The sequence below is a fragment of the Mirounga leonina genome, unplaced genomic scaffold (assembly GCF_011800145.1).
Source record: "Mirounga leonina isolate KUSES-001 unplaced genomic scaffold, KU_Mleo_1.0 Mir_114, whole genome shotgun sequence".
NCBI lineage: Eukaryota > Metazoa > Chordata > Mammalia > Carnivora > Phocidae > Mirounga > Mirounga leonina.
The window spans coordinates 14,976,560-14,991,230 of record NW_023270265.1 but is presented as its reverse complement, the minus strand read 5'-3'; the positions used below and the strand labels follow the sequence as shown (position 1 = coordinate 14,991,230).

The window sequence follows — 14,671 nt, the reverse complement described above, 5'->3', positions numbered from 1 at the left end:
AAATAAATAAATAAATAAATAAATAAATAAATAAATAAATAAATAAAATCTTAAAAAAAAATAAAGTCACAACTACTTCTGACTCAAGTAGTCTCTAGTAGTCAGGTAGTTTTCTTTGTCTTTCCCCTGAACTTCAGAACTTAATTTCTAATCTCTTTTTTTTTTTTTTAAAGATTTTATTTATTTATTTGAGACAGAGAGAATGAGAGAGAGAGAGCACATGAGAGGGGGGAGGGTCAGAGGCAGAAGCAGGCTCCCTGCCGAGCAGGGAGCCTGATGCGGGACTCGATCCCGGGACTCCAGGATCATGACCTGAGCCGAAGGCAGTCGCTTAACCAACTGAGCCACCCAGGCGCCCAATTTCTAATCTCTTAATATTTCTTAATAATTTGTTTTCTCTCACTTCCCCTCCCCAAATCTCTTCTTTCAGAATTGGCCTCTTAAGGCACATCCTTAATCTCATTCTTTAGCTCAAGAAATGTTGCTGGTTCCCTATTGTCAAGGGTAAAACAGGCCTGACTCTCTCGTTGCATAGCATCCTCCAGCCTGACCCAGCTGCTTGCTGCTCCCCAGCATGCCCCGCGCTGCTCCCTCCTCCCCTTCCTAGTAACCCCCCTGCCCTGGAGTAGTAAGACTAATGCTTGTTGAGCATTTACTATGTGCAGGAATGATATTCGTGACTGTGTGCATTTTCCCATTGGAATCTCACATCAGTGAGGTAGGAATCTGCTCCCATTTTACCAGTAGGTAAACTGAGGCTCAGAAAGGTAAAATAGGGGCGCCTGGTTGGCTCAGTCGTTAAGCGTCTGCCTTCGGCTCAGGTCATGATCCTGGGGTCCCGGGATCGAGTCCCACATCGGGCTCCCTGCTCATCAGGAAGCCTGCTTCTCCCTCTCCCACTCCCCCTGCTTGTGTTCCTGCTTTCGCTGTCTCTCTGTGTCAAATAAATAAAATCTTAAAAAAAAAAAAAAAAAAGAAAGGTAAAATAACTTGATCTTGACTTTAGCCACACAGCTACTAAATGGTGAAGACGAATTCAAAGGAGATTGGTTGGACTTCAGAGTCCTTGTGCTTAATCTCTGCTCTGCCAGCAGTCCCAAGAAAGCAAGTAGGAGACAAGTGACCAGAGGTGATCAGTTGAGTCGATGGGATTTGTGTGCAAACTACATGGGAAGTCGCCCTCCCCCCGCCTCAATGCTTGTAAATTGTGCGCTACAACAAATGTTTATTTATGCATCCTCCTTTACTGTAATTCTTGGTATGGAGATGATCTAGTGGAACTCTATACAGTCATGCAGATTATGGCAGCCCCAAGAAACGTAATTAAAAAGGGTCTGCAGACAGCGGCAAAATGGTGCAGTAGGCACTCCAAACTCCCGTTTCTCCACAGAGAAGTTAAAAAAACCACCAGAAACTGTGAGAACCCACTTCGTCAGAACTCTGGAAAATAGTCAAAGTTGGCAAAAGAGTAAATGCCGAGTCAAGACAAAGGCAACTTGGAAGTGGTAAGAAAGCTTTGTGACCTCTCAACTTGCCCTTGCCCCACCTCCTCCCTGGCTTGCTGGCAGCCTTGAAGATGGCAGCCCCTGTCCCCTGTGTGGGCCCTGGTTCCTGAGTCTAGAGGGAGCAGAGCACACCTTGTTGGCAAATTCCTGTGTTTGTCTCTGCTGCCCTGTCTGGGGGCTACCTCAAGGACTGGCACAAGGCCCTTGTCTCTGTTTCACCTAATGCAGAATGCACACAGGGTGGAAAAGCCGTGGGCAGTACGCGGGCAAATGAAAAATACATAGCTGTCTGGGCAAAAGACTGTTGAGACATACAACGAACCTCATGAAGCCTGAGAGAGAAAGCTGGCGAGAAGGTTTCGTTGGGACATTAGAGCATTTTAAAGCACTGAAGACTCAGTCCTGGGCTCTCTTCTCTTTCTGTATGTTGTCCCCAAGTCCATGACTCAGACCTTTCTATCTCTAGCTCAGACTTTTTCTCTGAACTCCAGAACTGCCGAGCTAACTCAGTACCTCCATCTATGTAGCCAAAAACACATGGAGTTTTAGATGGCCGAAAAGGAACATGGTCCTCCAAATTCCGGTCCCTCTGTCTGGCATGCTTTTTCTTCTCTTTACCTGGTTATTTTCTCCTTGCTCTTTAAAACTCAACTCAAGTAAAATTCTAGTGAATAAACCTTTCCAGATCTCCCCCTCTCCCCTCCAATTATGGCCAGTGGCGGGTCCCACTATGCTTATGTTCCTCTGTTGGAGGCCCAGGCACAACTGTCAACTAGTAGTCAACAGTGAGAAGGTCACTTGAAGGACACCTATCTTTGTTCCCCAGTGTGTCTCCAGTACCTGGAAGAGTGTCCAACACACATTAGGTGCTCAGGAAAAGTTTGTTGCCTGATTGAATGCTGAAGGTATAGACTCTCCACCATTTTCCAGCCACATGACCTTGGAAAAGTCACTTAATGTTCTTGATCTTCAGTTTTCCAATGTCTAAAGCAGGGTATGTAATCCCTCCTATCCAAATAACTTGTGTAAACTGCCTGGTCCCCCGTGGGAAGACTTTCTGGAGGTTACGGACTTGGTCAGGGTCTGAGGAAGGAAGGAGGTAGAGGCAGAGAGCACAGCCTGCACTGGTGTTCAGAGGCTGGGGTGCACCTGGGCACATGGAGTTGAGTGGCGTCCGACGCTCGGCTGCCCACCTTGCAGGCCCTCTAGGCGGAAGGTGCGGTACTCCACAGACAGGCCGACTGCCCTGTATGGCCCGTAGCGAACGATGACCACCGCGTCCTTCGGCATGGCCGGCCGCGAGCACCCGCTAAAGCGCAACACATACTGCTAGGCAACAGCTCTGCAGGCCCTTGGGAGTGGGTGTGGCCACGTGGGGTGGGCGGGGCCAGGGCGGGTAGGGGTGGGACCTGAGGGTCCTTGCCCCATGTCCCATGCTGGGTGCCTGCGTGGGAGCCCGGGATGAGGAACGTCCCTTTCTGGATATCTGCACCACCACCTCTGGGGTATAAGAAAGGTGTGGTGGTAGTCAGAGGCGACTTGCCTTCTCACCCTGACTGCCAGGTAAACGGGGGATTTCTGCCGGTGTGGCAAGTGTTAATGATAAATAACAGTAGCCAATATTTATAGCCGGTTACAGAAAGTATGTGTCAGGTGCTTGCTAAGCACTTTCCATATATTATCTCATTTAATCATTTTACCATCCTTATGAAGTAGGTTGTATTTTCTAATTTTGTATTTACAAAACTGAGGTTCAGAAGGGGCCAAGTAACCTTCCCAGGCAAGCCAGGGGTGGAGGAGGCTGGAAACCCTTGTAAGGTGCCTGTCTATAGGTTTCTTTTTATTTATCTTGCCTGGGATTTGTTGAGATACTTGAAATTGAATTTAAGTCCTTCATCTGTTTTTGGAAAAATGTGGGTCATTATCTCTTCTCATATTGCTTCTGGTTCCACTTTCTCACCTTTCAGGGACTTCAGTTAAATATATGTTATACCTTCTGATCGTATTCTTTACATCTCTTTTCTTCTGTGTTTTTCTCTTTTCATTCTTCTTTTGGATTACATGTATATATGTGTTCATACATCATTCATTTTTACTGATAATCCAGTTTGCTAATTTTCTCTGTAGCCATGTCTTAACTGCTATTAAAGTCATCAATATGGTTGTTTTTTTTTCAGTTATTTATTTCTTTAATTCTAGAATTTTAGTTTGATCCTTTTTCAAATCTGCTGTGCCACTTTTTACAGTTCTCAGTTTCTTGCCAAGTTTTTTAGGTTTGAGGTTATCTTCTTGATCATAGTAAAGATACTTATTTTGTAGTCTGTGTTTGAGAATTCCACTATCTGGAGACCCTGCATGTCTGTTTCTGTTGTAATTTCTGCTGGTGTCTGCTTATTTTGTCTAGAGTTCTTGGTTTACTTTAATTGTGTACTGGATATTTTTTAGAAAAATTATTTGTAGGAACAATTTGAGGCCAAGGGTGAAGTTATCTTCCTCTATAGAAGACTTTTTTTTTTTTTTTTTCACTGCTTGCCAGTTCCTGGTAACACCAGCAACCCAAGATCATCTTCATACAATTTCAGGCTTGAGATTATCTGAGCCATCCAGATGGCTTGAAACTGGGCTGCAGGCCATGTGGAGGTTGGTTCATTTATATTTTATTCCTGCCCCAAAGAGGGTGGTAGCTTGCCAGGATTCCCCCTGGGCAGTGTTGGACTCCAACTTTTGTATGCCTAACTGCAAAGACTCAAAAACTGCATCTCATCTTCTAGGTTGCCTAGTCAAGATCACTAAATAGCCCCAGAGTAAAAGCATCTCCAGTGCTATGCTGATCTTGATCTAGTAAGCTCTTTTATGATTTTAAGAAGATTTAAAAATATATATATGCCAGGGGCACTGGGTGGCTCAGTTGGTTGAGCATCTGCTTCTTGGTTTCAGCTCAGGTCATGATCTCAGGGTCATGGCATTGAGCCTCATGTTGGGCTCCACACTCAGTGGGGAGTCTGCTTGAGATTCTCTCCTTCCCTCTCCATCTGCCTCTTCCCCTGCTCCCTCTCTCTCTCTCTCAAATAAATAAATAAATAAATAAATCTTTAAAAAATATACATATATGCCAGATTTTTAAAGATGTCTTCTGTAGGAAGCTTCGTCTGAATTAACTAGTCTACTATTATCAGAGGCAGAAGATTCCCTGTTGAGAGTTTTGCTGGAGTTACATTGAATCTAGAGATCAATTTGGGGAAAATTAACATCTTTCTAAGGCCTTCATATTCATTAGCTTGAAATACCTCTCCTTTATTTAGATCTTCTTTCAATGCATTGATATCTGTATTATAATTATATAATTATCTGTATATAGATCTTATGTCTTTTGTTAGATCTATTGCTAGGTTCTATTATAAATCACATATTTTGTATTGTGATTTTATTGTTTGTTACTGGTGTATAAAATAAAATTGACTTTTATATTTTGATTTTATATAAGCAACCTTGATCTTTTTAATTGATTTGTTAATTTATTTACAGATTCTTTTGGATTTTCTATATGGACAATCACAAGCAATTGATTGTGATCATCTGCAAATGATGATAGCTTTTTTCTTTTATTAAGCCTTTCTTTCTTTTTCTTCTTATTTTATTGCACAAACTAGAACCTCTAGTGCAATGATGAATAGAAGTGGAAATAGTGCATATCCTCTCCTTATTCTACATTTCCCTTTTTAGGATGATGTATATTGTATGTTTTATGTAGATGTTCTATGTCAAGCTAATTTCTTTTCTACTTCCTTTTACAATGGGTTTTAAAAAAAATTATGAATGCCTGTTGAATTTTACTGAATGCATTTTAATGATCTATTAGAGTGGTCCTATATTTTTATTCTTTAAGCTGTTCATGAGTAAATAACATTTAGCTATTTTCTTTTTTTTTAAGTTTTTATTTTAATTTCAGTTGCTTAACATACAGTGTCATATTAGTTTCAGGTGTACAATATAGTGATTCAACACTTCCATACATCACCCGGTGTTCATCATCTAATATTAAACTACCTTGCATTCTTGGATAAACCTGAGTGGGTCATGGGTGTATTATCTTTTTTGTATACTGTTAGAATTTGTTTGCTACTGTTTCATTTAGGATTTCTAGATATTTATGCATGAAGAAAATGGACCTTTAGTTTTTCGTTATTGGATATCCAAGTCTGGTTTGGATATTAACGTTATACTACCTTCAAAGAAAAATAAATAAGGGAGTATATAAAAAGAGGGAATATCCCCTTATTGATTTTATATACAATTGGAAGACCACTTTGAATGTTTGCTAGGACATGTCTCCAGTATTTTACATCCTCCTCCCTACTTTCTTTTCTAAGTGGGAAGATTTTAAATTACTGTCTCAGTTCATTTATTTATAAGGTTGTCCAGAAATTTTATTTATTCTTTCATTAGTTTTAGAAAGTTATATTTTCCTAGAATTTTTATCTAAGTTTTCATATTTACTGGCATAAAGTAGTTGATATATTTTCTGGTTATCATTATGATATCTACTGTAGCTGTAGCAACCTTTTATTCATTATATTATTTATTTTTGAATTTCTCTTTTTTTTATTGGTTTTACCAGAGACTTGTCTATTTTGTTATTCTTTTCAAAGAACCAACTTTAAAAAATATTTATCACATTATATTTTAATTATGAGTTTATCAGTATCCCATTAGATTGGGGGCTCCTTGAAAGCCAGCGACTATTGCATTCATTTTGCCTTGAAGTATGTAACAAATTATTTGCTAAAAGAATAATGAACAATATTTCTATTCAAATCGTATGTATTTATCCATAATTTCTGAGTGTTAAATCTCCAAATATTCTATAAGCTGATTTAAAATACTTAAATTCGAGGGGCGCCTGGGTGGCTCAGTCGTTAAGAGTCTGCCTTCGGCTCAGGTCGTGATCCTGGTGTCCTGGGATCGAGCCCTGCATTGGGCTCCCTGCTCGGGGGGAGGCCTGCTTCTCCCTCTCCTACTCTCCCTGCTTGTGTTCCCTCTCTCTCGCTGTCTCTCTCTGTCAAATAAATAAATAAAATCTTTAAAAAAAATACTCAAATTCGGGCGCCTGGGTGGCTCAGTCTTTAAGCGTCTGCCTTCGGCTCAGGTCATGATCCTGGAGTCCTGGGATTGAGCCCTGCCTCAGGTTCCCTGCTCTGCAGGAAACCTGCTTCTCCCTCTCCCTCTGACCCTCCTCCTTGCTTGTGTTCCTTCTCTCGCTGTGTCTCTTTCTGTCAAATAAATAAAATCTTTTTAAAAAAAAACAACAAACGATGTTCTAAAAAAAATAAAATAAATACTCAAATTCAAAGAAGAAACTTATACCAAAGCTTTATTTTAGCCTGTGTTAAATCATCTTTAACATTTGTAGCTTTGAGGCAGTCTATTATAAAAAGCTAGCACTAGTATACCTAAACTAAGAAGAACTTAAAATTCATCACACACTTACTTCAATTTTTAGCTTGACCTTCTTGTAAATCTTTAGCTTTATTGATTTGGGCTGCTATATAAGGAGATCCTCCCTTGTCTGGGTGATTTAAAAGCATAATTCATCAGTGAACATCTCCTATTTTTCCTTTATTGGCAGTAGGACTTATGCCTAGTATTTTTTTAAATTTTTTTAAAAGATTTTATTTATTTATTTGACAGAGAGATAGAGAGAGAGATCACAAGAAGGCAGAGTGGCAGGCAGAGGCAGAAGGAGAAGCAGGTTCCCCACTGAGCAAGGAGCCCGATGTGGGACTCGATTCCAGGACCCTGGGATCATGACCTGAGCCGAAGGCAGACCCTTACCCGACTGGTCACCCAGGGGTAACTAGCTTACGCCTAGTATTAATGCTGCTTCTCACTTTGTCATTTTGGGTTCAAACACATCTCTATTATAGCCACCACTGGAGGCAGATTTGGGTAGATTTTGAAAAACTAGTTTTACTTGAGGCTCCATATGTTCCACGGCTTGCCAGACATAATGGTCTCAAATCCTACAGCAGCAATGGTCAGTCCAATGGTTACCACTGTCCTGGCCCTGACTCTGGCTCGGCTCCCCAGCCTCCACCGAGTGTGTGGTCAAAGAACCCACTTTTCCTTTGGTTAGCTTCTCAGTTATTTTTTGTTTTCTCCTTCATTAACAGTTGTCTTACCTTTGTTACTTTCTTTGAGTTTACTGTTCCTTCTATTTTCCTTGAGTTTACTGTCTGACTCTTTTTCTTACTTTGTAATTTACACTTAGCTCATCAATTTTCAGTCTTGCTTCTTTTCTGATGTAAGTATTTTAAGGTAAAAATTTTCCTCAAAGCATCAGTTTTGCTGTATCCCAGATGTTTTGATATACGGTATCCCCCTTTATTATCATTTTGATCGAAGTATCTCTAAATTTCCATTATTATTTCTTCTTTGACCCAAGAATTTTAGAATAACATATTTCTTTGATTCTGGAATATTCCTAATGATTTCCTCTTTGAATAGTGCTTTCCCCCATTCTCTCTAATCTCTTCTTCCTGAACTTCTACATGTATCTTCCCTGTATTTTTATTTCTTTATAATGTTAAACATATCGATTTTACAGCTTCTCTCTGACTCATCTATTCTCTCCGGTCTTTGTGTTATTGATTCTCCTGTTTGTTTTATCTGCTGCTTTCCCTCCTGTGCTCCTATGAGCCATTTGTATTTTCTGACTGTGAGCTCATCTTTAATAGAGTGTTTTCTCTGTCTGGATGTTTGGTGTTTCCAGGGTTGTGGAAAGTGGTGGTTTTGGATTTGATTCTGCTGTGGCCCTTTGGATCTTACTGACCCAGGCAATTAAAAAAAAAAAATTATTGGCTTAGAATTCTTGCTTTACAAATAAGTTGTATAAACTCAGACTGCACATCTACAAATGGCACAAATTTTTTTTCTCTTGATTTGTTTTTTTTTATTATATTATGTTAATCACCATACATTACATCATTAGTTTTTGATGAGTGTTCCATGATTCATTGTTTGCGTATAACACCCCGTGCTCCATGCAGAACGTGCCCTCTTTAATACCCATCACCAGGCTAACCCATCCCCCCACCCCCTCCCCTCTAAAACCCTCAGTTTGTTTCTCAGAGTCCATAGTCTCTCATGGTTCATCTCCCCTCCAACCCCCCCCTTCATTCTTTCCTTCCTGCTATCTTCTTCTTATTATTCTTTTTTTTTTTTTTTAACATATAATGTATTATACAAATGGCACAAATTTATAAATTTGTTCCTCAATGCTCCCCTGGGCTGATGGGAAGAGTTTTTCTAGTTTCTTAATTTTTTTTTTTTCTTTTAAGGATTGGGACACCTCTATGAGGTTCTGTTTTGTGCAGAGTTTAGCTCCATCTCCCACCTTGCAGGGGCTGAGGTCATGTTCTCTCAACTTGCAGGGGTGGTAAATCCTGCTGTCAGCCACTGGAGTTGTGTCTGGTCTGACACAACTTTAGCTCCTGCTCACTGCTCTGTTTTGGACATTCTTCTTTTTTCTGTAATGTGAAGATTTATTTTCTTTCTTTTGAACTTGATTATATAGTTAAAAAAATTTTCTCTTTGTGCATATGTTTTTATAGGTGGAGGGGACCCTTCTGCATCCGTTTAGTCTCCCATTTTGCTGCTCCTTAATATAAGAAATAGAGATCAAGGACAGAACTCTGGGTGTCCAATGACATACGAGGGACAGAAATAGGAAGTGAAATCCCACAAGGAGATGGAAAAAACAGTAGGAATAGAACAAGGAGAGAGCTGGTCTTTAGGAAACAGGGAGAACAGCTTTTAGAAAGGTCCTCTCATGTGATGTGAGGCCAGCTTTTCCCAGGGATGGCTTATTGTTCATCCTGCAGACTCGAGAGGCCTCTTTGGAAGGAAAACTCAGAGAAATATAAAAGGAGGGAGATTGGCTGAATTTATAAAGGGAACGCAAGGCACTGGTTCTCCCCCCACTACCAAGGAGAACTGCTTAGGATTAATTTGGGAACTTCTGGATGTTTGTGTGGGAGGGACTCTTCTCTGGGAGGGACTCTTCTCCTCCTTTTTGGCTAAATGTGCCAACATCCACCCCACAGGACTTCCAGAGACAACTAGGAGGGGTTGCATTATTTTGTATGTTGGGGGCTGGCTTGCCTGTTTGTACCCTTCTCTGTCTATTGTCTTCATTTTGTTATTTTAGGGCCACGTGTGATATACATGATAAATAAGAGTAAACCCGCATTACTTGGATCTTGTTCCTTCCTAACTCCACCATTCCTCCTGGAATATTCTTAGCCATTATCTTTTTGGATAATGCCTCTTCTGCATCCCAGTGACAAAAATTCATACATTTTAAGGTTCCTTTTAGGCTCTGATTGGAAGGCATTTGGGCTTCCATTTGGAGGAACCTCGGTTCTGATTCTATGGATTTTTATGGCTGCAGAGGGAGTCTTGCAGCTGGAATGTATCTTTGGACTGTGCGGAGTGAAGCAGCCTGTGTGCAGGGACCTGAGTCTGCAGTAAGACGCTTTGACATCACTTTCTAAGTTTTCAAACAAGGATCATCTATGTCAGCTCACCACAACCCTGGAAGTGGGTGGTGCTGATATCAACATCCTCATTTTACCGATGAAGAAATAGGGCTAGAGAGGTGAAGTTAGAGATCCCCAAAGTTAGAGACAGAACTGGATTTATTGTCCAGACAGCCCATCTCTGAGCCTGATGCTTTTCCCTCCGTTCCATTCTCTCTATGCATGTTTGCGCAGGCCGACCTGATCACAAACAGCCTGTGAAGCCTCTCTGCCCCTCACCCTTTCCCCATGCCACACACGAGGAGAGACTAAATTCCTTCCTCCCTTTCCCTCCTGTCCCCTGTATCTTTCAGACATCCACCATTGCTGCCGACAGACCTCAGACAATGCCAAACGAATCGTTGGCCCGGTTCACAGAACTTAAAACAAAATCTGTATACGATTTCTATTTAGAAACAATGGCTACCACCATCTTTCTTGGCATTACTTTTTATTGAATACGGACTTACGGTCTTTAGATATTTTGAATATAGTGCTTTCGATATACAGTTCTTTAGTCATACATATATTTCTTTAAAGCACAAAACTATAACTTAAAATTGGAAGGCTATAAATACACATGTATATATTGCCATAAATCTAGAACAATTTTATAAAAATAGAACTCAAATGTCAACTTTATATATTTTGGCAACTTAGCAGTATTGTAAGGTGGCCAAAAGCATGTTTATTATGCATCACTGCCCCAACGTGACTGTCTCCAGGTTTCATTTTCCATCTCTTTGGGAACACTTGGAACAGTCTCCATTACCAGGATCCCCCCCGAGATGCTCATGGCCATGGCTCAGCATTGCCTTTGCATAAAGACTCAGTGCATCCACCTGTTCTTGGAGGGGGAAGACCAGCTTCCAGATTCTTCCTCAGAAAGAGGAGGTGTTCCCTCCTGCCAAATGCACACAGTCCTACACTTCTGGAAGCCCTCACAGTGTATGGTTGATATCTGAATATACAGAGTCAGTTTCCTTTCCCCTATGCTCAGAGAATGATACATGTGAGTTTGGTTCTTTCAAATCAGTGTAAAAATTTCAAAACAAATTCACTTGAACAGGGCCCGCTGGGGTAACATCATCCTGATGGTGGACACCAGTGTCCCCACCTGCTTGTGCGAGGCCCTTTACACATGTGCTCTACAATCCTCACAGCCTTGCAAGGTCGGGACGTTCTTGTCCCCATTTGATGATGGAGGGAATTGAGTCTCTGGGCATTTAAGTCTCTTGGTTAAGGTCAGTGGGGTTACCTAACCTCCAAACCAGAGCTCTCTGTCTGCCCAGAAATCCATGGAAAGAAACCAGAAGAGAACTCAGATCTGTACTGTGGTCATTTGAAGAGACAAGTGGCTTTGGGTCAACTTACAGCAGGGGGACAGCAGTTCCCCAGATATTCCCAAGATTCCTGGGCTGCAACTTCCCAAGGGGCCCGGAAGGAGGACATCTGTGGAAGGAGTATGGACCTAGAGACCAGTGATTTTGAAGGGCAGTGCCAGGATCTCCCAGATCATCCAACAGAAACCCTCAATCTAAAACCAGGGCTCAAGGAATTTACTGCTTGGGCCTGTTTGTGTTTTCAAAGAACTGAGCAAAGTTCATAACGCCAGCTGCCCCCATCTCAGCCCTTCCTTCAGTAGAGGTCAAAGTGCAGAAAGCTTGCGCAGTGGCCCAGAGGGACCTGTGCAGGGTCCCTGGGCCAGAGTGCAGTGCAAGTGGGGCGAGGGGGCTTTGTCAGGACTCCCCTGCAGGTTGCACAGCAGAACTCAGTGGCAAGAGTCAAGTTCTGTACCTCCTCTGGACAGAGACAGGCTGTCTCAGCTATTTGCAGTTTTGATTTTCTGGTTGCTTTCCCACTCCTTTGCCTTTTTAGATTTACCATAAAAATATTCCCCAATGGGAAGTGCTTTTCATATCTCTTTGATGATCACAACCTCTCAGGACAAACTTAACTTTGGCTCTGTGCACGGCCTGCCCCTCCAACAGGGCTGACCCTGGACATAGCTATTCCCTCCTCCTGGCCCTGCTCCCCACCAGCCGTCTCCACAAACCTGCTCCCCCTCCCCTCTGCCAGGCCAGGGAGAGCCCTGCTCTGCGCTTGTCCACATGGGGTTTAGTTAGAATCCCTAGATAACATCCTCCACCTGCTATGCGCAGGTGTCCTACTTGGGTCACTGAGATCATTTTCTGAAATTAATGTCACAGTGGCTTTCTTAGGAGCCTCTCTTAAGAATGAATAAAACAAAACAAATAAGCAACAACGACAGAAAATCCCCAAAGCAACCCTCTCTCTTCTCCTCTAGAAGGCAGATCACCTTTAAGGGGTATGATTCCCGTGAAGGGGAGTGGGGAAACAACCAGAAGAAATGCGAGTGGCAGGATTCTTGGGGAAGTGGACTGGTCCTCCCTCCATCCCTGCTGCTTGGCGGGCATTGTGCTGTTTACTCATCCTGGACTGTCGCTGATGCCCCCCGGGAGGCCAGGCAACACGATGCCCGCGCAATGGTGGGTGATTCTTTTTCCACCCTCTCAGAAGAGCAGGACCAGATTTTCCCGAACTCAATGGAAGGCTGCCCCTGGGAGATGAAAGGAGAAATGTGTTTTGGGGCCTGGGTCACTGTATTTTAAATTAACTCTGTGTGTGTGTGTGTGTGTGTGTGTGTGGAGGGGACGGGGTGTTTGCAGTCCTGTACGGCCATCCTGAATGTCATGATCACACTGCTTCAGATCTGAAAGCAATGCCCCCTACTCCTCCCCCAAAGAAAAGAGGTATTGACCTGGGGTTAGCCTCTTTCTTTGTGATTCATGTAGGTACACTGCATGTAATAGGGTGACTCATTCTTTTGTTGGGCAAAACATCACCTGGACACACTAGGTCCTGCTAGAGAAGCAAACACCCCCATTAAGCTTCTGAGGCCATGGAGGGAAGGTGGTGTAGACTTGCCCACCTCCCCAAGGCTACCTCAGAGCCAGGCCGGGCTTACTTCCCAGTACACAGGCCAAAGGGCAGCTTGGCAAATAAGGACAATCCCCATGCCTAATGAAGGACACTTTCCTCCTCATGCTACTGCTTTGCATGATGCCTCCGTGTGGTCTCTGGGTTGGGCCCTGAGGACGGGAGCTACCGAAAGCTAGGGAGAGGGTTGGGAGTAGGGGTTTGGCAGGGTCTGGCGGCAGCAGAATGCTGGGTTTGGGGAGGTGGAACCTAGTGGCAGGAGTCAAGGTTGGTGTCCCTCGATGGGCCTTGTTGCTTTTTCTTTTGTTGCCAGTGGCTTGCCCACTGTAGACTGTGGCGGACTGCAGAGGTCCCTCATTTCAGTGAGGCTTTCTTCCACTGCTTTCACAAACTTGGTAGAAGAGGTTTCTTTGCAGCCATGAAAGCTGGAGATGCAGAAAAGGACGCTCTCTGGCTGGGGGTTGTAGCAGGCCCCGTACCCGTCGGGTACCACAGGACCATAGCAGCAAAACATCTCCATGGTTGTGGGCACCTGGAGGAGAGGACAGGTCAGAAGCTGCTGATTCTGAAAAGTAACCTGTGGACTTGCTAGAATACGGGGCGTTTCAAAAACCCCGAGGCCTCGAGAGGATATTTACTTCTTTATTTTCCACCTGGGTGTCTGACTGAATTAACCAAATGAACCAATAGCTTCAGCATGGATGGCCACAGCCAGAGTCATCAAGACAAACCCATCTAACTGCAACGATATCCAAAGAAGAGGGCCCATAAGCCACTCCCTGGTGGGAAATCTGCTCTACTTGTGGAGTCAAAATCCCCCAGAGTGACCTGTGCTGGGTCTCAGGCTGAGTGTCTCCTTCAGCTGGGGGCTGTTTGAGGCACTGAGGCAATCAGGGTAATTTACTGAATGGTACCCTGGCGGCACCCCACAGTTCGATGGCTTCCCAGAGGGAGTAATTTATCAACAGAAGGAAATCTGGCCTGTCTTCTCTGTCAATTTTCCCCACATCCTTAATTACTGTCAGGATTGCCTGGCTGGTCTGATTTTCTCCCCACAACCCGGCCATGCACAATTACCTAGCACTGGGCATTTCAAAGATTGCCATCAACTGGAGTTTTCCTTATGCACCTAATACATTTTGAATTCAGAGCGCTGAGATTTTGTAACCAGGGTCACAAATCAGGAAAATGTGTCTCTGAAGGCATTCAAGCCATAAATGTTCATTTCCAGTTGGGAGAAAGAAAAAACACCAAACCACCACATCCCAAATTCACTTTCTTAGCTGGTCTTCAGGGGAAAAACAGGACACATTCTTGGGTAGTTGCAGGGTGGGGTTTGTTTTTAAACCCAAGGTTTCGGGCGCTGTGTAGTCAGGCCTTCAGAAATGACACTGGCCGTTTTAATGGGGCAGAACAAACCATTAGTCTTGTTAATAGAGTCACTTCATTGTCAGATAAATTTGCCGTGCAACAGCTGAAGGCCGTAAAACCGTTCCAGAGCACTTTTTGCCCATGGATGGTTTCCTGAAGAATTTATGTTGTTGTGCCCTGCCCTCGTTTACTCCCGTCTGCGCGCTCACTGCCGTAATGACGACATCAAATTACTGAGTGGGCTTTTAGCCTCAAACA

At 43.1% G+C, this 14,671-nt stretch overlaps 2 protein-coding genes and 1 pseudogene across 2 annotated transcripts in view; all 3 read right to left on the bottom strand.

Annotated features, from left to right (window-relative positions):
* The window catches only part of CUNH10orf53 (chromosome unknown C10orf53 homolog), a 10,921-nt gene extending 8,126 nt beyond the window's left edge, over positions 1 to 2,795 (bottom strand). Inside the window, exon 1 of the mRNA XM_035020419.1 lies at positions 2,699 to 2,795. Coding sequence (XP_034876310.1) covers positions 2,699 to 2,795 — 97 coding nt within the window. The remainder of the gene's footprint in view (positions 1 to 2,698) is intronic.
* Positions 2,796 to 6,994: 4,199 nt separating this feature from the next.
* On the bottom strand, positions 6,995 to 8,918 carry LOC117998345 (annotated as a pseudogene).
* Positions 8,919 to 13,138: 4,220 nt separating this feature from the next.
* CHAT (choline O-acetyltransferase) overlaps positions 13,139 to 14,671 on the bottom strand; it is a 46,727-nt gene continuing 45,194 nt past the window's right edge. Inside the window, exon 14 of the mRNA XM_035020405.1 lies at positions 13,139 to 13,574. Coding sequence (XP_034876296.1) covers positions 13,305 to 13,574 — 270 coding nt within the window. The 3' untranslated portion in view covers positions 13,139 to 13,304. The remainder of the gene's footprint in view (positions 13,575 to 14,671) is intronic.